The sequence below is a fragment of the Durio zibethinus genome, chromosome 25, assembly GCF_047325235.1.
Source record: "Durio zibethinus cultivar Kanyao isolate XHJ-2024 chromosome 25, ASM4732523v1, whole genome shotgun sequence".
NCBI classification, from domain to species: Eukaryota; Viridiplantae; Streptophyta; class Magnoliopsida; order Malvales; family Malvaceae; genus Durio; species Durio zibethinus.
The window spans coordinates 16,838,924-16,863,603 of record NC_143186.1 but is presented as its reverse complement, the minus strand read 5'-3'; the positions used below and the strand labels follow the sequence as shown (position 1 = coordinate 16,863,603).

The 24,680-nt window shown below is 32.4% G+C and overlaps 5 protein-coding genes and 1 pseudogene across 8 annotated transcripts; 2 read left to right on the top strand and 4 right to left on the bottom strand.

Moving 5' to 3' along the window:
- The first annotated feature begins 3,909 nt into the window (after positions 1 to 3,909).
- Positions 3,910 to 5,447, top strand: LOC149511700 (uncharacterized). Its single transcript, XM_089754764.1, has 2 exons — positions 3,910 to 4,204; positions 4,931 to 5,447. Exons 1-2 carry the CDS (start codon positions 3,973 to 3,975, stop codon positions 5,272 to 5,274), a joined length of 576 nt encoding a protein of 191 aa, XP_089610890.1. The 5' UTR covers positions 3,910 to 3,972; the 3' UTR covers positions 5,275 to 5,447.
- A 1,933-nt stretch (positions 5,448 to 7,380) lies between these two features.
- LOC149511699 (putative EG45-like domain containing protein 1) lies at positions 7,381 to 7,797 on the bottom strand. The gene has a single exon (XM_089754651.1). It carries the CDS (start codon positions 7,771 to 7,773, stop codon positions 7,534 to 7,536), a length of 240 nt encoding a protein of 79 aa, XP_089610777.1. The 5' UTR covers positions 7,774 to 7,797; the 3' UTR covers positions 7,381 to 7,533.
- A 2,932-nt stretch (positions 7,798 to 10,729) lies between these two features.
- On the bottom strand, positions 10,730 to 11,502 carry LOC111276498 (putative EG45-like domain containing protein 1). Its single transcript, XM_022862241.2, has 2 exons — positions 11,319 to 11,502; positions 10,730 to 11,182 (listed from the first exon to the last, which is right to left on the bottom strand). Exons 1-2 carry the CDS (start codon positions 11,416 to 11,418, stop codon positions 10,908 to 10,910), a joined length of 375 nt encoding a protein of 124 aa, XP_022717976.2. The 5' UTR covers positions 11,419 to 11,502; the 3' UTR covers positions 10,730 to 10,907.
- Positions 11,503 to 12,086: 584 nt separating this feature from the next.
- LOC111276174 (uncharacterized) lies at positions 12,087 to 13,514 on the top strand. Its single transcript, XM_089754383.1, has 5 exons — positions 12,087 to 12,095; positions 12,154 to 12,352; positions 12,478 to 12,548; positions 12,690 to 12,782; positions 13,270 to 13,514. The coding sequence occupies exons 1-5, from the start codon at positions 12,087 to 12,089 to the stop codon at positions 13,291 to 13,293; spliced, it is 396 nt and encodes a 131-aa protein (XP_089610509.1). The 3' UTR covers positions 13,294 to 13,514.
- A 1,191-nt stretch (positions 13,515 to 14,705) lies between these two features.
- Positions 14,706 to 18,556, bottom strand: LOC111275786 (uncharacterized). Of its 3 annotated transcripts, none has more exons than XM_089754637.1 (7): positions 17,994 to 18,500; positions 17,524 to 17,601; positions 16,645 to 16,679; positions 16,493 to 16,548; positions 16,096 to 16,194; positions 15,404 to 15,477; positions 14,706 to 14,821 (listed from the first exon to the last, which is right to left on the bottom strand). In XM_089754637.1, the coding sequence occupies exons 1-6, from the start codon at positions 18,426 to 18,428 to the stop codon at positions 15,419 to 15,421; spliced, it is 762 nt and encodes a 253-aa protein (XP_089610763.1). In that variant the 5' UTR covers positions 18,429 to 18,500; the 3' UTR covers positions 14,706 to 14,821; positions 15,404 to 15,418. The 3 variants fall into 3 exon arrangements, with proteins under 3 accessions (XP_089610763.1, XP_022717032.1, XP_089610762.1); XM_022861297.2 differs by having other exon boundaries at positions 14,730 to 14,868; XM_089754636.1 differs by lacking the exon at positions 14,706 to 14,821 and having other exon boundaries at positions 15,228 to 15,477; positions 17,994 to 18,556.
- A 904-nt stretch (positions 18,557 to 19,460) lies between these two features.
- On the bottom strand, positions 19,461 to 23,762 carry LOC111275789 (uncharacterized; annotated as a pseudogene). The gene is made up of 12 exons (XR_016333817.1): positions 23,646 to 23,762; positions 22,753 to 22,866; positions 22,346 to 22,456; positions 22,188 to 22,250; positions 21,971 to 22,084; positions 21,745 to 21,894; positions 21,197 to 21,274; positions 20,907 to 21,129; positions 20,714 to 20,800; positions 20,352 to 20,471; positions 19,707 to 19,798; positions 19,461 to 19,571 (listed from the first exon to the last, which is right to left on the bottom strand). The product of XR_016333817.1 is annotated as an uncharacterized LOC111275789 (transcript).
- Positions 23,763 to 24,680: the final 918 nt, after the last annotated feature.

Here is a 24,680-nt window from a genome sequence, read left to right as displayed (position 1 = left end):
AAGGATAAAAAAAGAATAAAACAAATAATTATTACTCGGAACTTATGGAATGAAAAAGATAAAAAAATGAAGTTATTTATGGTAAGATTCTGAAGAACATGGCCCAAGGAATAGATAGTTCACCAGATACCGGTGAAATTTCATGGGTTGATGACGAAATGTAGAGCCAATCTTTGTCAGAAAACCATATAGCTTCATCTGTATACGAAGAAGCATTTTCCTTTCTAAATGTTTTTGACATAAGGTAATGTTATACAATCTGAAAATTCTTATCTGAATTTGTTTGTGACAATGACATTAACTGTAATTTAATGCAACTTTGAAAAAATTTTCCAGATATATTTGTCAAACTGGTTTCCAACCATACAACTTGGAACAAAAAATTTTTTCATCTAAACCTTGGATTTCAGAAGGGTTCCTAACTGAAGTGCTGAGATTTACAATTGATTGGCTGCAAATGATTTGATCAACATTCATTTTACTCAAAACCAAGCAGTATGGGGTCTCCTAGGGGCTAGAGCAGTTCTGGCAGCCCCTTCAATGTCAGTATTCTTGGTTTTCATTACCTGTCTTCTTCAGAATAATAGTTCTCAGTCGTCTGATGGACAGTTTTATGCCGTATTGGTAGTATAGCCAATTGGTTTATCAGCTGTTCCACCTCCTCTGGATTGAACTGCAGTGATTATGGAAATAGCTGCTGTTATATAAATATTACCGGGTTTACTCCATTCATGGATCGTAGCAGTGTTGCATGGCTCATTCGCTATGGTGGGTTGCACCTTATCCATTTGAATTACGATGAGAATTTTTTTGCAAATGCATCCAACCTATTCAAAGTCATCTTTACTATTTTCATAATTCAAATTATACATGTCTTGGACCTTGGACAAGAAAAATCAAGGAAACTAAACATGCAAAATTATTAGAAATCGACATCGGAAGAAATTATGAACGCAGAAAAATCCAATCATCAAGGACTCAAAGATGAAAATTTGCTTAAGATTGTTTTATTTGCTACTTTCCCAGCATATTTAAGCCTTCATGGTTTAAACTAGACCTTCCTTACAAGTCAGTTTGTTTTATTACTTCATTCCTGAAGGTTCCATAAATATGAAGAGAATGGGAGAAGAAAAAGATAGTAGCTGACAACAGATTATATACAGAGTTATGCTAGAGCTAGCTGTGCGGTAACATGAAGTGAAATATTCTATGATATAACTTTTACGTCAAGATGTGAAGCATTTGACAATGCTTTAAAAGTGAGAATATAGGTTTATACAACTTGGACAGGCAAGAATAAGGCAAACAAGAACTTATTGATTGGAAGATGACATCTACCAAAGCAAGTCTTTCGTATTCTTAAAAATAAAAAATGTTAAAATTAGTAGGGTCATGTTTTTCACTCTATTATGTGTTAGAATTGAGCCAAAATTCTTTTAGAGATTTAATCATACCCTTCAATAGTATTTTTTCATACTCAAATGAATAAATGAATTAATTGCAATGTAGTAGAATCTTATATAAGATATCAAGAGTATTAAAATATCATAAGAATAAAATTTGATGAAATAGAAAGAATAAAAATTGAAAACTTTGAGATTTTATTAAAAAAAATTTTGAATAAGAAAAATAAATATTTATTATTAAAAAAATTGATTCTTTAAATCTTATAAATATAAAAATTATATTGAAAACTTTTTCAATTCAAAGTGAAAGTCTAATTTCTCTTAAAATTTTTTTGATCTTTTGAACAAGTAAATATTCATTTTTAATTTTTTACCTTTTGTTTTATCTTCATTTATTTATTTATTTATTTATTTATTTTACATTGTGACTAATCTCTGCTTGCCCATTCCGAGCAAATAGTTGAGCTATGAAAGTCGTAAGAAGGCACTGACCTCGGCAAATCAATTGAATAAAAAAACGTTTGTGATATTTTTTTATGTATGCAATCAAAACTTTTATGTGTATAAAAAAAATTGATGAATAATTTTAGTTTTAATAATAATTTTGATGGATAGTCATTTTATAATAAAGAATAATTTTAACAACAAACTTTAAGAATTAGGGTTACCACATTATTGTTTATTGGAAAACGTAAAAAAAAATTATTTATTAACATAGAAGTTCCCTATAAAAAAGAAAAAATATTTTTATTTTAAGAAAATGTTAAGAGAGAATATTTTAATTATCTTCATATTCAATCCACTAAATTAAACTATTCAAAATATTTCAATAATGAAATTAATCTAAAAATCGTTCATTCAGTGAAATGACATTCGATAAAATGTCTTTTTGTGTAATAACTCTTAATGAAATAATTTATATTTCAAGAGTTTTCAATAAATGTGTTGATTTTATTTTTTAAGGAAGTTATTTCGGCAACAATTATTTTATGAAGAAGTTGTTTATTGAATAGTTATTTCATAAACAATTATTCTGAAAAAAAATTATTTTATGAATAATTGTTTCGTAAAATAATTTTAGCTAAAAAAATCTTATTATTTGTTCTGACTTATTATCAATTTTAACAACTTTAAAGAAAAATAAAATATTATAAACTAAAATAAAAAATCTACAATGCCATAAATAAATTTTATTATTTATAAACAACTTTATATAATAAATAAATTTAATAAATGTTAAATAATTTTAAAATTTTAATTATACACATATTTTAATCTAATTTCTTTAATAATTATTTTTTATTTTATTATAATTTATCTCAATATTACTTTTGCTTCATCTAAAAACATATTTTACTAATAATTTAAAATTTATTATTATAATAATTAATCTTATTCTTATTATTATTTTTAATTTTTCAAAATCATGTTATAGAACATCTAAATATACCCCTAATCATTTCATTTTCATTTGTCCAATCACCACTTTTTTTTTTTCGTCCGTTCACCGTCCGTCTTTCCTATATATTGTTTTTTTTTTTTTTTTCCTTTCCTACATTGTGCCAAGAAATGAAGTTTTGTAATGTGTAATCTATTAATCACTTTTTTTATTATGGTCTCGCAATGAATTTAAGATTTCTGATATGTTTTTCAATAAAGGAAAATAATTTAATGTTAAGAGCTAATAAATAAATAATTTTTTAAAGAATTCAATAGAAAAAATATATTTCAACATAAAGAAATTATTTTGATGTTATATGTTATTTTATAAACTAGTTATAATTAAAAAAACTATAATGAATCTTTTTATTTTCACTTTTTAATTAAATAGTGATTGTTATTTTTTATTAATTTTAATTATCAAAATAAAAGATAAATATATATTTTTAAAATAATATTTCTTTCTTTTAATTTATTTCCCTTTTTCTTTTATCCAAACGTAGCAATAAATTTTTAATCACAAATCCGATCATGGTTTTCAAGTCTAAAGCAAAGAATTAATGATTGAAAAACAATGGGCCTTCTAAAAAAAAGGTGGGGTCAAGATTGAGTGTTTGTAAGGATTTATCGTAATCTGTACGGGCAATAATAATTAAAATTAATATATTTAATATATTATTAGTACATAAAATTTATATATTATCAATAAATTAATAATATTATTTTTTTAATAAATATTAATTTTTAAAATATATATATAAATATTTTAAAAAAATTTTTATTAATAAAATAATATTATTTGATTTATTTTTTAAATAAAATAATATCATTTGAGATAATATATATAATTTATATACTAATAATACATAAAAAATAAATTTTTAATACAATCAAAATTTAAATATTCGTTTTTTTAACTTTAAATATAATATAGTATGATCATATGATATAAAATATATAAAATAATAATTTAAAATTTTAATAAAAATAAAAATATATTTTATGTTTAGAACTTAAAAACAAGAATATAATAATCAAAGATCACTTTCCTGTTTCTTGCTTTTGCTTGCTTTGCGCTTCCTCACTTTATTACTGCACAAAGAGAAAGGAAAGGAAAACAGCGAGAATGGGAATATGGGACTTAATTTCTTGGTCAACCGACTCAGTCAAGGGCCTTTGGCAGAGCTCTTACGATCATGGTTCAGCGGCGATCAGCAAGGTCAACAAGGTAGTAACAGTTGACGCAGTGGAAAAGGTGAACCAACACTTGTCGGATCCTGAAAACCGATCAAAAATCTCCAGGGTAACAACCGATGTTTTCAAGAAAGCTACCATTGAAGGCCTTAAAATCGTCCCTGGTAATGAATACATTTTTACTTTTATATATTATTGGGTTTTTTTAATGCTAATGTTTGCAGCTAATGGATTGTTGATCAGTCATATTTTAACACATTGGTCTTGATTCTGATGTTGATATTTATAGTTTAAAGCTTAGCCATGGTGCATGGTTTTGTTTTTCCACTTTTATCTTCTATCTTTGAGTTTTTAGCTTCAAATTGCAATTACTCTCATTTTCTATCGATTCTCTTTCTAATTTGATATGAAAATAACATTTTAGGGGTATCAAAAAGGATTCTCGGTTGATGATTTTTGTTATAAAGTGGAGTCCGGAGAAGGTATATAGGTAAAGAAAGAAAAGGGATATAGGCTTTACAATCTCTCTTCTTTCTTTTTCTTTTTTTTTTTTTGTACATCAAAATCCAGGGGCTGATATATAGGTTGCTCGAACCCCAGACCAGCTTCATTGGCTGCATTCGAGATTAGAACCAATGAGGGGCGACTGGCAAGACTTGAACCTAGGCAATTATTAGTAGGGAGAGCGAGCTCAACCAATTTTGCCAACACCACGTTGGCCAAACTCTTTTGTTTTCCATAGATAACCAGATTATGCACTTCACTTTATTTCATGCTTTCTTACTAGCAGTTATGATGATCTGTGAAAATTCAAACTGTACGATCAGGATGATGCAGTTTTGCTCCTAATCTTGTAGGATGGGTATTTTGGCATTTTACTATGTTTGCAGGTGCATATCCAACTTATAAAATTGTCTCAGAGTCATTAAGTGATGACGAGAAGTTAAAGAATAAGAACAAGTCCAAGGAACTGGAAGAAGATTTGAAGACATTGCGAGCGACTGTAAGCAGACTGGAGAAAGAAGTTGGTGTTCTACGTGAGCAAGCAGATTTGAAGACATTGCGAGCGACGGTAAGCAGACTGGAGAAAGAAGTTGGTGTTCTACGTGAGCAAGCAGCGATCCGAAAGCATGCTGTCGAGATGAAGCCTCAAAACACTGTCCGGGCTTCTGATAAACCAGAGGATATGACTCCTGTTTTATGGATGAAGGAATTCATCCGTAGCAATTTCTAGGATGACTTAAAAGTTCCTGGGGTCTGATGTGGATAGAATCCTAGGGTGAAATCTGTTAAGGATGATAATATTTTGAATATACTAATGCCTTTGTTCTAGTGGAGGCTGAAAAAACCAGTGTTTTCCTAGCAAGCTTTATAATCAGATAACTGGCTTTATAGCTTAAATTTCAAGATTTGATCAGAAAGGATATACTTATAGCAACTTTACCAGATTCCTTTTTCTTCCTCAACTCCAATCTCATTTCGTGAATATTGATAATGACAAATAAATGTCTGAGTTAACACTTCTTTTCTGGATTATGATAGCAAAGTGAAAATGAGTGATGCTTCTTTCTTGGCACTGGAAACATAGAACACAATTCCAACTATGAACTTGTGATTATGAAAAAAAATTAATAAGAAATTAAGGATATGAAAATAATTGTGTTATAAATGGAATCAATGGAGATTTCCGCTAGTTTTGAGTGTTGGGGAGGATTTTCCTCAATGGAATAACATAAGTTCTCTCCTTGAAAGTTTCACTTTCAAGTTTCAACCATTTCAAAGCATGCCTTAAGTTGGATTGATAGAGATCCTAGAAGTAGAGTGCAGTCATTTTACATCTAAGAACTCCAGGACTGCATTTTCCAAACTGAAAATAAAGTTATGCTACTTTGAAACAAATTTCTTGGCTGAGACAATGTACTACTGTGATGCTCAAATTTGATTGTAAAACCATCTTATTATTTTGATGTTAGATGTTGTTTATGTAAATGCCTGATTCATCAGTCCCTTTGGTCTCTGTTCTGTATAAAACTTAAAAGGCAGAATCTACTTCTGTTAGATTGTTGGATATTAATACTTCTTTTCATATACGTTACGAGTACTTTGCCTGCTGGTAATGGAATATAAAGCCTGTCCTTCCCTTATGCTAAGAAGAAGCATGATGGTTAACAACTAACAGTTTCAACCTCTTCGATCCTTTCGGTTTTCTAGTTGCAATGCTTTTCTTTTTCCATGCATCTTGCATTAGATACCTTGCCTCAATGATTTTTAATTTGCTACATTCGTCACTTTTCTTACAAAAGAAGCAAAGCTTTTAGCTGGAATCTTCATATACCTTTTCACTTCTGCTCTCATTCAACATTGCTGTTTCTTATCTTATTGGCTTTTCTGGTTTTTTTTTTTTTTTTTTCAATCCATTTGGAGTATTAGCCAGGAACATCAGGTAATCACCCTTATAAATTATTGCTTGAGAACAGATTTCTATATTTATCAAAGTTTTTTTTTTTTTGGAATCTGGGTCGAAATTGCTCATACTTGCACTTATTTTGATTGGTTTATTGTATTCTTCCCATGGGGATCAGTCTATAACTTCCCATGGAGATCAGTCTAACTTCTTTTTTGTATCTGTAGGAGTTCTGCTATTACATAGTATACCATAATACAACTACTTTTAGTAACAACTTAAAATGGAAGGTCTTTCCTTTGCCAATAGGATTTAAAATGGGACAATTTTTTTTACTTGAAGTAATCAAAGATTTGAATTCTATTAAGTGAAATCAAGTATCCAGCATTTTACTATCAGATCACGTGACTGTTAGCAAAATCGAACAAATTCAATATTTTTCATTGTAATTATGTGTTTATTTTTTTACCTGCAATTGTTGTATATACAGTTCATGATTTGTATTTGCATTTGGTTGTTTAATAGTGTTTTCTTGGATTGATTACAATGTTCCAAAAGTTTATTTCACTATTTATCATAAACATGTATTGATTTTATTATACTATTTATCATAAAAATTAAAATTATTACTCACTTTTTTATGCAAATTTAGTTTAAAATAATTTAGGTTGAAAATATATGAATGAGTCAATTAAAATTAAATTTTTAAATTTAATGTAAAATAATATGTTGAAAAATTAACCTTACAATGCACAAATTAATAAATATAATCATTCATGATGTGTTATTTAATTGTTCATTTTAATTTTCTAGCAACTTATTGATAAATATAATTTAATTTTCTCAAATGATGGGGATATATATAACATCAAGAGGTACTTCAAGCTTAATTTCTTCACCTCACTATTACTGCTATGAAATTTATTACAAAACAGACATTATTTTATTACAATAAACATTTATGACTAAACTTCAGTCTCTGTATGCAAAAAATTTTCAATTCCTGCAAAACCACAAAACAAAATCATATATTATATATTGCATTAAAACAAAAAAAAAACTTCAAGGAAATGTGCTACGCTTAGTTGCTTACTGCTTGTAGTCAATGTTAATGATACCGGCGACGGGGTTGGCAATCTGTGTGAAGGCTTCCCGAGAGAGGTCAATGGTTGAAGGGCATCCAGGACAGTGATCCACGATCTTCACGGTTACACTCTTGCCTGTGCATGGATGTGGCACGGCATTTCGGGCTCCTGTGCATTTGACGGTGAAAAATTTTCCACACACTGCCCCATTATTCCACAGAGTATCACCAGCTGCCGCAATCATGTTACCACTATCCTAGTTTCCATACCACGCAGAAGCTACAAACAACGATAATAGCATGATTAACGTTTTCATATATATGTCGTAATGAATTTTCATAATATTCCGACGTGGGATTAAAATGTTACATATTATGAAGGAAAGAAATAAATAAAAATTTTGATTCAATTAAGTAGGAGAAATTAAATAATACTCACGAACATATTTTTTATAAAGTGGAGTCCGGAGAAGGTATCCGTAAAGAAAGAAAAGGGATATAGGCTTTAAAATCTCTCTTCTTTTTTTTTTTTGGTACACCAGGGGCTGATATATAGGTTGCTCGAAACCCAGACCAGCTTCATTGGCTACATTCGAGACTAGAACCAATGAGGGGCAACTGGCAAGACTTGAACCTAGGCAATTATTAGTGGGGAGAGCCAGCTCAATCAATTGAGCCAACACCTCGTTGGCCAATCTCTTTTGTTTTCCATAGATAGCCAGATAATGCATTTCACTTCATTTCATGCTTTCTTACTAGCAGTTATGATGATCTGTGAAAATTCATACTGTATGATCAGGATGATGCAGTTTTGCTCTTAATCTTGTATGATGGGTATTTTAGCATTTTACTATGTTTGCAGGTGCATATCCAACTTATAAAATTGTCTCAGAGTCATTAAGTGATGACGAGAAGTTAAAGAATAAGAACAAGTCCAAGGAACTGGAAGAAGATTTGAAGACATTGCGAGCGACTGTAAGCAGACCGGAGAAAGAAGTTGGTGTTCTGCGTGAGCAAGCAGTGATCCGAAAGCAGGCTGTCGAGATGAAGCCTCAAAACACTGTCCAGGCTTCTGATAAACCAGAGGATATGACTCAAGTTTCATCTATGAAGGAATTCGTCCATAGCCATTTCTAGGATGACTTAAAAGTTCCTGGGGTCAGATGTGGATAGAATGATAGGGTGAAATCTGTTAAGGATGATAATTTTTTGAATGTACTAATGCCTTTGTTCAAGTGAGGGCAGAAAAAAGCAGTGTTTTCCTGGCAAGCTTTATAATCAGATAATTGGCATTATAGCTTAAATTTCAAGATTTGATCAGAAAGGGTATAATTATAGCAACTTTCCCAGATTCCTCTTTCTTCCTCAACTCCAATCGCATTTCCTGAATATAGATAATGACATATCAATGTCTGAGTTAGCCTTCCTTTCTGGCTTATGATAGCAAAGTGCAAACGAGTGATGCTTCTTTCTTGGCACTGGAAACATGAACCCAATTCCAATTATGAACTTGTGATTATGAAAAAAAGTTGACAAGAATTAAAGGATATGAAAATAATCGTGTTATAAATGGAATCAATGGAGATTTCCACTAATTTTGGGTGTTGGCGATGATCCTTTCCTCAATGGAATAACACAAGTTCTCTGCTTGAAGTTTCACTTTCAAGCTTCAACCATTTCAAAACATGCCTTAAGCTGGAATGATAGAGATGCTAGAAGTAGAGTGCAGGCGTTTTACATCTAAGAACTCTAGGACTGCATTTTTCAAACTGAAAATAAAGTTATGCTACTTTGAAACAAATTTCTCAGCGGAGATAATGTACAAGGATGTGATGCTCAATTTTGATCGTAAAATAATCTTAACTTATTTTTTTGATGTTGGATGGTGTTGATGTAAATGCTTGATTCATCATGCCCTTTGATCTCTGTTCTGCGTAAGACTTAAAAGCAGAACCTATTTCTGTTAGATTGTTGGATATCAACACTTCTACTCATATATGTTACAAGTACTTTGCCTGCTGGTAATGTAATATAAAGGCTGTCTTTCCCTTGTGTTAAGAAGAAGCATGGTGGTTAACAACTAAGTACTAACAGTTTCAACCTCATCGATCCTTTTGGTTTTCTAGTTACAATGCTTTTCTTTTTCCATGCATCTTACATTAGATACCTTGCCTCAATTATTTTTAATTTGCTACATTCTTCATTTTTCTTATAAAAGAAGCAAAGCTTTTAGCTGGAATCTTCATATACCTTTTCACTGCTGCTCTCATTCAACATTGCTGTTTCTTATCTTATTGGCCTTTCTGGTGTTTTTTTTTTTTTTTTCAATCTATTTGGAGTATTAGCCAGGAACATCGAGTAATTACCCTTATAAATTATTGCTTTAGAACAGATTTCCATATTTATCAAAGGTTTTTTGGAATCGGGTTGAAATTGCTCGCACTTGCACTTATTTAGATTGGCTTATTGTATTCTTCCCATGGAGATCAGTCTAACTTCTGTTTTGTATCTGTAGGAGTTCTGCTATTACATAGTATACCATAATACAACTACTTTTAGTAACAACTTAGAATGGAAGGTCTTTCCTTTGCCAGTAGGATTTAAAATGCGACAATTTATTTTACTTGAAGCTATCAAAGATCTGAATTCTAATTACTGAAATTAAGTATCTAGCATTCTACTAATAGATCATGTGACTGTTAGTGAAATTGGACAAATTCAATGTTTTTAATTGTAATTATGTATTTGTTTTTTTTTACCCGTAATTGTAGTATATACAGATCATGACTCGTATTTGCATTTGATTGATTAGTGGTGTTTTTTTGGATTGATTACAATGTTTCAAAGTTTATTTCACTACTTATTATAAACATGTACTGATTTTTTTTTACTATTTATCATAAAAATTAAAATTATTACTCACTTTTTTGTGCAAATTTTGTTTACAATAATTTGGATTAAAAATATATGAACGAATCAATTAATATTTAAAATTTAAATTTTAATGTAAAATAATATGTTGAAAAATTAACCTTACAATGCATAAATTAATAAATATAATCATTCATGATGTGTTATTTAATTGTTCATTTTAATTTCCTAACAACTTATTGATAAATATAATTTAATTTTCTCAAATGATGGGGATATAGATAGCATCAAGAGGTACTTCAAGCTTAATTTCTTCACCTCACTATTACTGCTATGAAATTTATTACAAAACAGACATTATTTTATTACAATAAACATTTATGACTAAACTTCAGTCTCTGTATGCAAAAAATTTTCAATTCCTGCAAAACCACAAAACAAAATCATATATTATATATTGCATTAAAACAAAAAAAAAACTTCAAGGAAATGTGCTACGCTTAGTTGCTTACTGCTTGTAGTCAATGTTAATGATACCGGCGACGGGGTTGGCAATCTGTGTGAAGGCTTCCCGAGAGAGGTCAATGGTTGAAGGGCATCCAGGACAGTGATCCACGATCTTCACGGTTACACTCTTGCCTGTGCATGGATGTGGCACGGCATTTCGGGCTCCTGTGCATTTGACGGTGAAAAATTTTCCACACACTGCCCCATTATTCCACAGAGTATCACCAGCTGCCGCAATCATGTTTCCGTTATCCTGGTTTCCATAGCATGCAGAAGCTACAAACAACGATAATAGCATGATTAACGTTTTCATATATATGTAATAATGGGATTAAAACGTTATATATTATGAAGGAAAGAAATAAATTAAAATTTTGATTCAATTGAGTAGGAGAAATTAAATAATACTCACGAACATAGTTTGTGTAAAAGGTGGCAATTCCTGGTGTTGCTGAAGCAATGGAGATGAGGCAGGCTACGATACCAACAAAAATCAGAGTAGTCTTCTCCATTGGCTTGCTTTTAATGGAAAACAGTACTCGTGCTTAGTTTCTGATTTTCAGGTTGTTAGTGTTGTGAGTACTGTAGCCGCCTGCATGGGCATTTCCAATTATATAGGCCAAATTGCCTGTGTCATTTCTGAGTTATTGTAGGAAAGTATATCATGAAATGAAATTCATACCAATTTTTCTATTTGGTTACTTACCATAATTTCCTTTTATTCATTTAGGAGAAATGAATTTCCAAACTGTTTAAAATCTTTCCATAATTTCCTTGTATCCTATCCTGTTGTAAAAAGTATTTACCAATTCGATCAAAATGTGGCATAACAAAATTTGACACAAATGAAGGACATGTAATCCAATGTTTTACCAATTACTAGGAAATCAGGACAGTCTTTCCCATTGCACTTTAACATATTGATAAGTTCGGATCGAACAAAATCAAGTTTGGCTGATATTTTTATTGATTTAAAAATTCGGTCTCATCTGATCAATAAAACTCATCTATTTTAGTTTAATTTATATTTAATATTAAAATATTTAAAAAAATCATATTAATATTTAAAGATTTTAAAATATATATTTTAAAAATAAAATTAAATAAATTATTATTTAAAAATAAAACACTTTCATAGACCGGGTCCAAATTTAAAGATACATGTCCCAAACCGACTCCAATGGTTCGGGTCAATTCATGAAACAGAATGGCTTAAAGTTGAGTCTCATTTGTCAGTTCTCCTGTAGTTTCTATACGCTCCCACAAACACTCCCAAAAGCACTCCAAGAAACAGAGAGAGCAGCTTGCACGAAAACTATGTCAGCTTGGACCACCAGGGCTCGCCAGGCCACCAATCTGGCTTGGCTGTCCCAGAAAAGTCAGCTAATTCGACTCCTCAAGCTGCCACCCTCATTCACTGCCGCGAATTCGCCGGCGGTGGCGGTGGTACTACCCTCTCACATTTCTATCACCATTTTATAACCATGATAGCAAAAATTATGTTTTTCTTCTTTTTGAGCTGATTTCAATAAAAAATAAATTATTTTTTTGGTGTTTGGGTTGTGTTGCAGATCATCATGGACCTACAAAGGTGAATTTGTGGGAAGACCCCATGAACCCATCTAAATGGAAAGAAGACCATGTAAGTTTATATATATATATATATATATATATATATATATATCTTTTTAATTGTTTAGTTGCTTATTTTTGAAAACCCATTTCTTTGAATTGCTTAAAATTTCACCTTTTTTTATTGATTAATCTTTTCTGTTTGTTGCAGTTTGTGATTGTTTCTTTAACAGGCTGGGGTTTACTCTTTTACGGCGGTTATAAGTATTTCACTAGAGGCAAGAAGGAAGAGAAAGAAGAAGAGGTAATCATTTTTTGGAAACCTTTTTTACTAATTGACTATTCATTTTGTTGGTTATCCAATGCATGTTTTGCCTTTAATTAAAAAAAAAAACCCCTTAAGTATACACATCTGCTCACTTTCTATGTGTTTGAACCTTGACTATAGTGTGATTGTACAAATAGACTCTTTAGAAAGAAACAATGCTATTGTAATGAAGAGTGTAACTTTTTATGTTGTTTTAGATTAAGGTAGGAAAATGCTAATGCCATTGTTTATTTTTTATGGCAATTTCAGTGCATATATATCAAACATTTTAGGATTTTTACCGGTGTTGGTCTAATTGTAGTATCATTTGTATACTATGCAAGTAGCTTTGGGATGAATTTAGTCTGTGCCATTTACCTCGTCTATGGCTTCGTTATGCAATTTGATTTATGGGACAATATACATGGTTCTGAAACTTGAAAAACCGCTTAAACTTGTTGGGGTGATTTTTTCTTTTATGCAGAGGGTTGGACAGGCATCCAAGTAAGCTCTACAGGGTGTGAGTACATAAGAGGTAGTCAGCTAAGTATGCAGGATGAGAATGCCTTTCCTATCCATATTAGATGATGTAGTTTGCCCAGTTTATGTTATGTTCTTGACTATTAAAAATAATGGTGGTGACTGTTATCACTTCTGTTAATTTCTTTTGTGGTCATTTCACCAAACGAATAATAATAATAATGATAGTTTCTGTTGTGGTTGTTTTCATCCTATGCTGCATCCATAGATGCCTGAAAATTTCATGCTTAATACCCTTTTAACAGTTGAAAATTCTAAAGAAAACTGCAATTATCATGAATCATATTCTTAGCAACCAAGCAATTTGTGGTCTCCAAGGGCTTTTCTGTCAGCCAATTTAATGATATTGTTCTTGTGAATTGTAAGTTTTCTTCATGGAATTGGATAAAAACTCTAATTATACTTCGAATTGCAATGTTTGGAATCTTGAAAGTGGCAGAATAATTTTTCTCCACTTGAGTTCTGAGGTGAGTACACCCATGGATTTGTGGTAAAGACATTGCCATCTGTGACATTTTTTCGGCAAACAAGTTCAAGCCAACCAACAGGAATAGCAGATGACTTTGATCTGCTCTTGCTTTGCTCAATGAAGCATGGAAATATCCAAGCTTCTCCAGGCCCATCAATTACATTTCTCCACGTCCTCTGTTGTTAGTGTCTTTGATAGTCATGTCATACTGGTTAAGCTGTTAAGGTTTTTCCAAGTGCAAATATGAAAGGATAAAAAAAGAATAAAACAAAATAATTATTACTCGGAACTTATGGAATGAAAAAGATAAAAAAATGAAGTTATATATGGTAAGATTCTGAAGAACATGGGCAAAGGAATAGATAGTGCACCAGACACCGATGAAATTTCATGGGTTGATGACGAAATGTAGGCCAACTTTTGTCAGAAAACCATATAGCTTCATCTGTATACGAAGAAGCATTTTCCTTTCTAAATGTTTTTGACGTAAGGTAATGTTATACAATCTGAAAATTCTTATCTGAATTTGTTTATGACAAGGACATTAACTGTAATTTAATGCAACTTAGAGAAAATTTTCCAGATATATTTGTCAAACTGGTTGTCAAACTGGTTTCCAACCATACAACTTGGAACAAAAAACATTTTCCTCTAAACCTTGGATTCAGAAGGGTTCCTAACTGAAGTGCTGAGATTTACATTTGATTGGCTGCAGAATGATTTGATCAACATTCATTTTATTCAAAACCAAGCAGTAAGGGGTCTCCTAGGGGCTACAGCAGTTCTGGCAGCCCCTTCAATGTCAGTGTTCTTCGTTTTCATTACCTGTCTTCTTCAAAAAATAGTTCTCAGTCATCTGATCAACATTTTTATGCCGCATTGGTAGTATAGTCAATTGGTTTATCAGCTGTTCCACCTCCTCTGGATTGAAGTGCAGTGATATGAAAATAGCTGCCGTTATACCGGGCTTACTCCATCCATGAATCGTAGCAGTGTTGCATGGCTCATTGGCTATGGTGGGTTGCACCTTATCCATTTGAATTACGATGAGAAATTTTTGCAAATGCATCCAACCTATTCAAAATCATCTTTACTATTTTCATAATCCAAATTATACATGTCTTGGATCTTGGACAAGAAAAATCAAGGAAACTAAACATGCAAAATTATTAGAAATCGACATCAGAAGAAATTATGAACATAGAAAAATCCAATCATCAAGGACTCAAAGATGAACATATGCTTAGGTTTGTTTTATTTGCTACTTTCCCAGCAGATTTAAGCATTCATGGTTTAAACTAGACCTTCCTTACAAGTCAATTTGTTTTATTACTTCATTCCTTAAGGTTCCATAAATATGAAGAGAATGGAAGAAGAAAGATAGTAGCTGACAACAGATTATCTACAGAGTTATGCTAGAGCTAGCTGTGCGGTAACATGAAGTGAAATATTCATTCACCTTTTACGAGGAACAAAAAAAAATGAAAATATAGAGTCATGCCACACATTTTGCCAAAATCGATGGAACATTTGCAATTCATATTCTTAGTCTTCATCTACAGCATGATGATTCATGAATCCTCTTTACTGCAATATTTAAGTTCTTTACCATGTATGATAGCCTTCAGTCTGCATCTTTTACTTCAGCCTCAATATCAACAACTGCAGCTGAAGAATCCTTTCCTGAACAAACCATGATAGATATCAGGAACTTAAATTTACATCTTGTCTTATCATATCCAAATATCGTGGATGTTTATAACTCTCTATATGAAGAATCCTTTTGATAAATGATTTATGTTCAATATGCAAAATCTAGGGCACCTTCTCTTTCTTCCCTTTTTTTCTCATGTTGTTTGTGGAAAATATGCACAAACAATACAAATTGAGGATCAAGATAGAATCAAGTTTTTAAATGTGAGACTTACTTTCAATGAAGTAGATGGCAGTTCCAACTTTAAAAAGTAAAGTCCTACGATCATATTGCAAATCTCATGTTCTGTTTTTCTTCTAACTGTATGGTTTTAAAGCTATGATGTACTGCTTTGAGCCAGGTTTGTACAATCGAAAAACAATTCAAGTTGCAATGTTGATAATCTTAGGTAACAGAAACTTGGCAAACTCAAAAATACATAAAGAAGCTGCAAATGGATGCCTGACTGTATTCAATTGAACTTATAAGAACCAAAACATACTGAAGCCAGTTATAATAACGCCATAAATGACAGTTAATACTAAATTCTCTAAGAAATAGAAAAGATTCTGAAACCCAAAAATGGCAACAGGGGTCAAAAAGGGAACCTTTCTTGGAGCCAGGGTTGAAACCATTGAATGCTTGTTTTGATCTTGAAGTTTGGTTGGAGAACTTTACAGGTTCCTCAACAAACTTGTCATCCACCACTGCAATGAAATCAACAAGTCAAAAAAACATGAAAAGAATGTCAATCCAACTCAAAGTAATAAATGCAATAGACATTAGCTAGTCAGGCTCGCTACAATTTTAGCCAGATTATCCGGCCTAATCTATGGAGACATCTTCATGAGTCTGAAAGAGAAGATGTATCAATAAACATAAAAAATAATTTCACCATCATATCCAATTCAATAATAATGTGAGCAAGGACTAGAGGGTCAAGTTAATATTTGTAGATTGTCAATTCTAGCTTCAAGTGAAATTGTTAAATCATAATCAATTTACCAGAGAATGGCTGACTGCAGTAAGGGCACAGCTGTAACTCATCATTTAGAAAAGACCTGTAAAAAATCACCATTACCATCAATGTCAGAAGAATTACAAAACCATTTCATAATTGTCCCATAAGTTACCTAAGAGATGTTTATTGTGCTTACTTGAAAATCTGAAAATCATTTCCACAGTTTGGGCACTGCACATAAATCAGATATTACTAAAGACAGTCAGTAGTAGACGAATTTCCATATATTTCTTCATATTATAAAGAACACCAAGTAAAACAGGGTTGTATCTCTGAAAATATAACAGGAAGATATTTGATACTTATGACTACAAGTACAGACAGGGAGTGGCTAACATAAACATCATTATATCATGTACATGAGCGGGTACTGCAGTAGGCAACACATTCTGAAAACTTTGTTACTAGACCTCATTTATTAGGGAAAATTACTCAAACTTGCTCTTGGTCCTCCATTAAATGCTCCGAAGGGCCATCAGCCACAAGGCTCTTGAGAGGTCTAAGGGGGTCAACTACATACCTTCATCTTCTTTTTATTTTTACATTATCCAGTTTGATATGGTTTTATTAGAATTATTTATTACCAAGTTTGTCATAATTCATAGATGCTAGATGCATTCGCTTACACAAATTTTGGGAATTAAACCAATAAGTATATGGATATAGGTTAATGGAAAACCTCCATTATAGGCGTTTCAGACCAATGAGTTCAGACCATTCTCTCAATAACAAACCGATTTATAGATTTTCAAAAGAATGATTGCAAAGACTTGAAATGTTGCTAAAGCCACTGAAGATATTGACTAAGATATGCAACTAGAAGATTTCAACCAGTGATTTAGAGTTTTAGACAAACATGTCCTATTGCTTTTAGGTATGGAAAGAAGCCTTTTAAATATTAGTTGATCTTGCAAGAACTCCTATGGTGGAGGGTTTCTATAACCCATAGAAAGACAATTGAAGAAATTAGAGTTATATAAACTCAACAAGGAACCAAATATTAAAGAAGACTCACACTGCTTTGAACAATATCTCGGCCTGCCCACCAGAGGAAGGCTCCCAAACCTACAATGGGTACGAGCACCGCTAGAAGCTGGAGATGAAAATACCAGTTATCAGATGCAACTACATGACTAATGTCAATATATATATATGTATAAAACTATATTTAAGACGGTCTCACAAAACAAATGGTGCTATATTACATGCAAGCTAATGCTACATTCAGCACAACTAGAAAATCAGCAAATAAGAACAAAATCTGATATCTTCAATTGAGCAAAAATGCATTGCAAAAGAAGATAACTCTAGTATTACATAAAAAGTAAAAGAAATGCAGGCAATTTGATCTTCGAATAGAATCTTCAACCAGACCATCCGGGATATTGGGCATACCACAAAAAACCCAATAATGAAATGAAAAGTAAAAACAATAGAAAGCTAAATTTCGCATGCATACATATAGAAAGAGAGGGGGATTAATACCCAAATGGAGACAATAGCATCTAAAACCCAGCCAAGCTGTCCAGTCATTGAAAGATAAATCAACCCAATAGCCAAAGCAATATTTCCCAGGAGCCTAGCAGTATTACTATCAATGTTCCCACCTCCACCACCACCAGCTCCACCTCCACTACCGCCACCACCATTAAACCCAAAACCCTGATTAAACTTCACCAAAACCACTCGTCTCTTCCTCTTCCACCCTTCTTCTTTCACAAAAATCCCATCTTTGCCCCTGCCCACTTCCCCAAAACTCCATCTTTGCCCCGTAAAAGCTCCGGACTTGAACCTTTTTTGCTGCAAAGAAGCAATTTTGGGTCCTTTTAGAGAGTAACGGGAAATGGGTTTTTCACAAAACTCTTCATTTGAAGAACTGAAGGAGGAGAAGGTAAGGGAGATTTGTAAAAGTGTTGCCATTATTGGTAAGTTTCAGAAAAAAACTGATTTTGGATTGTGTACTGAGAATTTCGTGGCTTATATAGCACTAAGCCAACTAGATTTTTTTTTCTCTTGGACTAGCTTGAGCCAATTTTCACTAAAACTTTCCATTATCCTTTGAAAATGTGCCACGTGTGTGATATCCAGTTTGATGATGCCTTTGCCAGGAACTTAAGCTTCTGGCGGCTGTACTTTAGGAATTGAATCGATCCATGATTTCCGACAAATAATTTTTCTTTTCCTAATATCGACCAATAATTGTAACTTTAAAAAGTACTATATTTGATACATGGGGTTACACATCCAATGCGGAAGTTGTTCTTCTTTGAACATCCAACTAAAATTTCAAACTAATGTAAAATTTCAATATTATTAGAGACGCAATTGGATGAGTTGAATCGTTTCAAGTACAAAAAATTTTGATTTATTTTAGATTTGAATTATCTTAGTTTTAAATTCAAAATTTTCGAATTCAAATTATTAAAATTTTAAATTAAATTATATTTATGATCATTTGAAATAAATAATTCTAATTATTCAAGGTTGAATAATTCAAGTAAATATTTGAATTTAATCCCGATTGATCGTATCTAATCTCACTTCATGTTTTCAAGTAACCAAGCATACATGGACATCGAATGGAACATTTAAAGTTTGTCCTGCATCTTGTCTCCTGATGTAGAATCCAAAAATTTTCTTCATTCAGAAATCCCGGCTGACAGTGAGCCATAAACCTAATCAGAAAAGCAAGGTGAGTGTTTTCATGAGACTATCATGAATGAACTCAAAGGATAGCAGTTCTTACTATGTTTTAAAAATGTTTGGAAAGGTTTCCATACAGCAAGGTCGAACGGTGAAAAATGAAACGAATGTTGTTATACCTCAAAAGTTTGAGATTGATCAAGCTTTGATCCGCGTTTAAGCAAAGTCTGACAACAAACTCTCCTAATAACACTGCAAACGTATAAACTTCGGTGCCAGTTATAAAAAGTATATGCCGTTTGACGAATATCAATGCAACACTTCTGCCACCTCCGTATTGCTCAAAATAAGATTTCATATCAAAGAGATTTTACAACATCACGCAGAACTAATCCCCATTGAGTCCAGTGTGTACCACCCCATATCAGACAATTCAAGCAAAATTCTCATTCAGGATATGCGTACAAACGTGTTATCTGATGGTTTTCCTAATCTAGTTGTGATAACAAATATTTCAGACCAGGCATGGACATTGAAAACCTTGAAATACAGACCTGGCAATACACGGCATATGGTTCTCTTAATGGTCCATCACATGACAGCTCACTCGTACTCCCATCAATGAAGGTTCCATCAGCAAAAATAACCTGATAAAAGATATGAGATTTCTCTATAAGTTCAAAAAATAGGAATTTATAATATAAAAGAAGAAAATGCAACTTTTAGATGGCCTTTGGTAATGGTACTTAAACTCTAGTTTATGCAAGAGTTCTACCACTACTCACGCTCAGTGTTTACCTTAGCAACACCAATTTTTATAACACGAACAATCTCAATTTCAACCAGACACTAAGTATAAATAAGAGGCTGGACAACAGATAATCCTCACATCGACAAAATTTTATACAGAAATCCTGAAATCAAGCTAGTCTATATGTGGTCCACATCTTCCTACACAGATGCCATTGCATAACTAACTCAATTTATTATGAGTTGGGATGAAGTGAAATGATGCTAAAAGTTTCTTTGAAGAATCTAACATGCAAGCGAACTTTGAAGTTCTTGAAGTCAGGAGGTATTCATGCATGCTATTGCACCTTATGGTATCAGAAAAACTAATAATTTGCATTAGGTAATCGCATCCATAAAATATTTCCCAATGCGTTACAAGATAAAGGTGAAGGTAAAACATAACCAGACCTCTGATGCATATCCTGGAGTTGCACCAGCAACTGGTTTAGTGAATGAACCTCCAGGGGAGCTTCTTTGCACAGCTTCACAGAAGGCAAGGAGAAGTTTATGGCTTCCAAGCTGCACTGCCTGAAAACAAGAGCAGAATGACTTTTCCATATTGTTTTATCATTTTGCAAAAAAAACTTAGCAAAAACAAAAATATTGATGAATTAATCCAAATGTAGAACCCATATCATTTGCTTAAAGAGAGGTACTCTTATAACGTATAATTCCTATCAGCTATAGAAATACAAAAATTGTAACACATATGAATTCCAATATCAGTTCTTTGGATAATTAGCTGAACAAGGAACAGTTAGGAAGCAAACCTGTACAGTATCATGGCGGGGGACACGAGGAAGAGGCTGCACCTTATACCCTTCAGAAGCCATAACTTCAACAACCAGAAAGGTTCCCTTGAATTAAAGAAGAATATGTGCTTCATTGCCACATAGTAGGGACAAAAGGAAATAAATTATAAAAAAAAAAAAAAACAGAGGGCTAAGAACATGCTGAATGTACCTTAATTGCCTCACCAACCATTTGTGGTGCAAGGAACAAACCCTGGAAAAAAGGCTTGCATTATATCACCAGGGGTTGAGCCACAGTCAACACCCAGGCATGGTGCTGATAGATGTGCCGCTGCAGCATCAACCCATTTTTTCCTCCCTCCAAGGTATCCATCACATGGTGCAACAGTTCCTCCGGGATTCTTTATCAAACTTCCTGCAATCAAATCTGTGCTCTGCCCCACCGTTAATGAAACCATGTGACCCTTCTTCAGAAAAAGCAATGTGAAATACTCCACCTACCACCATTGGAGGTTCAATGCTTTCCAAAAATTCACCATAGCAATTATCCACCATGACCAAGCAGTTAGGGTTCTGCATCTGTTCATACAAATGAGAATTAAGAGGGAACATTAACTGGATAAAAGAATTATGAGTCCCACACTAATAAGAGAAGCAGAAATGATTGTAATAAAGAAATTTCAAGACAATATCTCATAACTCTTTATTCTATCTATCTTTCTTCCTCTTTTCCCTTTTCAGACAGAAGAATAGTGAATAAATGCATTTAAGAATTAATACTAATATTCCATGCAAAGCAATAACAATAGAACTTATCGGTGGTTCAATTTATCTGAACATTTAGAATAGCAAAATATGTAAGTTGTAACTTGATTTTGTCAAGATTCCAGTTGTCACCTCATGAAACCAAGATTTCAGTGATCAAGCCAAGCTAAAACCATGCAAGGCACAGGACAACACATTCAAGCCTAGACCCTCATAGATTTTATTGCAGCAATGAGGTCAATTCAATAGAGTTTCCATAATTTTACTGAATATAAACCGATTACCTTGATAATCTTTATTGCCCTCCCTATCCCGTTCACACTTAAACTCCCATGCCATGAATAACCACATGACCTCTGTATGAGTGCACATTTTGTATGAGGTCTCAAAGCACCTGTGAGCGCATCCCAGTCAAGTCCACCATCTTCAGCAAGCTGTAAGAATATCAATCTGAGAAAATACTCACAACCAGAAGCTGAAACTTGTTCTGTAATGTTATTAGCAACATACAGGAAGTTTGCGATACATCACTCCAAAATCTTTCAGGAAGCCCACTCCATGAAAATCCATCTTTCCAATAACTTCCTCTAAGGTATCATAAGAAGCACCAGCCACTGCCAAAAGCTGAGAACCAAAATAATCCAGACCATATTCTGGTTGAAAAAAAGCTACTGAACATCATATAACTGCAAAGATAGTGTAGAAACAATCAGCCAAGTTAGCTTACCTCATGCCCAGGCCTTAGAAAAGCAAACAGTGCACAAGTGATAGCATGAGTACGTGAGAAGAACTGGTGGAAAAAAAGGGCCAAGATATTAACAAGAATTAGTGGTAACTGTTCAGAACACACAATACCCAAAGATACAAAGGCAACATATAGCAAACCTAAGAACACACTATTGCTGACTCAGCCCCAACAATTTCCACAAATGCCTGGTCAAGTGCTTCTTGTCCCCCAGCTTCATCATGACTGTAGCCAGTGCACCCAGCAAAGTGCTGGTTACAAAATAAGCATATTAATAAAAGCAACACATGCACCATCATTATTAACTGATTAAATAATTGGCAATTTGTTGTAGAGATAAATCTGCATGTTATAACATGAAATACATATGCATACATGAATCTACACAAGTATGCAAACACATGTGCGTAAACAATGGCATAAAATGCCTCAAAGATATGTCCAATCACATATTTAAGCAAGATACGGTTTCTCAACTGCAGGGAACACGCATTAGAAACATGAAAGCCAGGGGTGACCACCACTTTGAATAAAATGTGTAACTTACATGAGATCCAACCCTACTATTTTGAAAAGCTTTGAGAACACGTGAGGAATTGCAAGCTACCAAATTATCCACAGCTCTGAATTCCGAGTACATAGAATCTGCAGCTTTTGCAACCTGTGGTGCATATAATAAAGCAACTCTAGGTGTTAACGCTACCAATTCTACAGTGCTAAAGCAGGCAAAACTTGAACTAATGCTAACACTTCAAACCCCATGAAAACTTCAGTGCTTATAGCAAATGAAACGGAATTTATTAATGCCAATTGTTGATATTTCCAATCAAGTTTTTAAAGTTTTATATAAACACTAGGCTGCATAGTCTTACAGCAATCAAAACTAGGAACTTGTGCTAAAATTTCAATCGCTATAAACACTTGAATGTGTATCCTATCAGCAACCACCAAAGTACAATCTTTTTTTCATTGCAGACTGGAAGCAATTGAATTCTCCACATTCTCAGGTTATCTCATAAACCAGACTCAGAATTAAAAAAAAAAAAAAAATCAACCTTGAACACTTTCTTGAATTAAGTCTTTTCAGTTTAAACCAGAAAATAAAGTTCCCTCAAATTCCTTAGCAAAAAACCCAAAAGTCACTAACTTGGCCCACTAATGGAATCTTAACAAAGCCAAAATTTTCTTTTTAACTGTTCCTAAGAAACCCAACCTCACCAAAGTCTCTTCCTTCTCATCAAACAAAGAATGTTAACTGTTTACAAGTTTAAAATAATGGGTTCTTGTATTTATCCATATCAATAGTTCCTAGCATGAAAAAAGGGTGGTATTGAACTGTCTATTTTTAAGTGTTTCTCGTTCTTTTCTAATTTCAGAAACTAAAATAAACAATCCCGAAAAAAACAACAAAGACAGTAGAGTTTCTGGGAAAATATATACCTCTGGGACAAAAGGGTGTTCATAAGTAAGGCTTGAACGAATTGCTGTACATTTGGGTATTGGAGATTTGAGAGAGTGCGTAGGATAAGCAGGTGTAGCTCAGGACAAGACCCACATCTTCAGACAAGTTCACAGTGTTCTTCTCTCTTCCAAAGTTTTCAGTGTCTAACCCAGTCTTCTTTTGAAGATTTTGCTTTCAAATTTTAATTTCAAAAAAATAATAAAATAATAAAATAGAATAATATAAATAGAATATATATATTATTACAAGGAATTAATTAAGTTTTTTTTTTTTTCAATTGAGGTTGTTAATATTGGAGGAGGAAAAAATTTGTAGCTTGAGAAATATATATTAACAATTTTATTTTATTTAAAGGAAAATTTAAAATATATAATATCTTTAATCAAATAATGGATTATGGTGAAATTGTAACTCATTCAAATTTAGTTGTTCATTCCTGAATTGCCAAAAAAAGTGACTTTTCAAAAAAAACAATCTTCATATTTTAATCTCTTTTAAGATGCAAAATTCATTAATTATATTATTTTCTTGTGAAAAATAGCACCCAAAAGAGGTCAAACTCAATCCATATCAAACACAAATTATTTATTTTCCTTTTTCACAAGAAAATCAAACTCTTTTAAAAATCATTAAATAGCATTAATAACTAAGTTAAACTATTGCTTTGTGTTTATTTGAATTATATTTATCATGATTTTATTTCAAACACTCACATTGATCATCACTATCACCATTGGAGCGGAGCAAATAACAATACAAGTAATGGCAACTTATTTAAGCTTTTAGCACAAATTAAAATCTATGATCAAATTTTGAATTTCCTAATAAGAGGTAAATCGCTTTTCATTCATAAATCTTAACATTTTTACTTTGTACATGGATTGTTTTAGTAAATAAACAAATGGACACGTGTTAAAATATATTTTGTTTATAACGTATGCAATAATGTCATGTTTTTACCTACTTATATTTTGTTAATTTTTAAATTTTATACTAAGGTAACTGAGTAAATA

Excerpts from the sequence above, each read along its gene's own strand:
- LOC149511700 (XM_089754764.1), top strand. The coding sequence starts at position 3,973 with ATGGGAATATGGGACTTAATTTCTTGGTCAACCGACTCAGTCAAGGGC. Across the intron at positions 4,205-4,930 it reads AGGCCTTAAAATCGTCCCTG|GTGCATATCCAACTTATAAA; the intron begins GTAATGAATACA and ends CTATGTTTGCAG.
- LOC149511699 (XM_089754651.1), bottom strand. The coding sequence starts at position 7,773 with ATGATTGCGGCAGCTGGTGATACTCTGTGGAATAATGGGGCAGTGTGT.
- LOC111276498 (XM_022862241.2), bottom strand. The coding sequence starts at position 11,418 with ATGGAGAAGACTACTCTGATTTTTGTTGGTATCGTAGCCTGCCTCATC. Across the intron at positions 11,183-11,318 it reads CTTTTACACAAACTATGTTC|CTTCTGCATGCTATGGAAAC; the intron begins GTGAGTATTATT and ends CGTTGTTTGTAG.
- LOC111276174 (XM_089754383.1), top strand. Across the intron at positions 12,353-12,477 it reads ATTCGCCGGCGGTGGCGGTG|ATCATCATGGACCTACAAAG; the intron begins GTACTACCCTCT and ends GTTGTGTTGCAG. Across the intron at positions 12,549-12,689 it reads CTAAATGGAAAGAAGACCAT|TTTGTGATTGTTTCTTTAAC; the intron begins GTAAGTTTATAT and ends TGTTTGTTGCAG.
- LOC111275786 (XM_089754636.1), bottom strand. The coding sequence starts at position 18,428 with ATGGCAACACTTTTACAAATCTCCCTTACCTTCTCCTCCTTCAGTTCT. Across the intron at positions 16,680-17,523 it reads GAGATATTGTTCAAAGCAGT|TGCCCAAACTGTGGAAATGA; the intron begins GTGAGTCTTCTT and ends ATTTATGTGCAG. Across the intron at positions 16,195-16,492 it reads CTGCAGTCAGCCATTCTCTG|TGGTGGATGACAAGTTTGTT; the intron begins GTAAATTGATTA and ends ATTTCATTGCAG.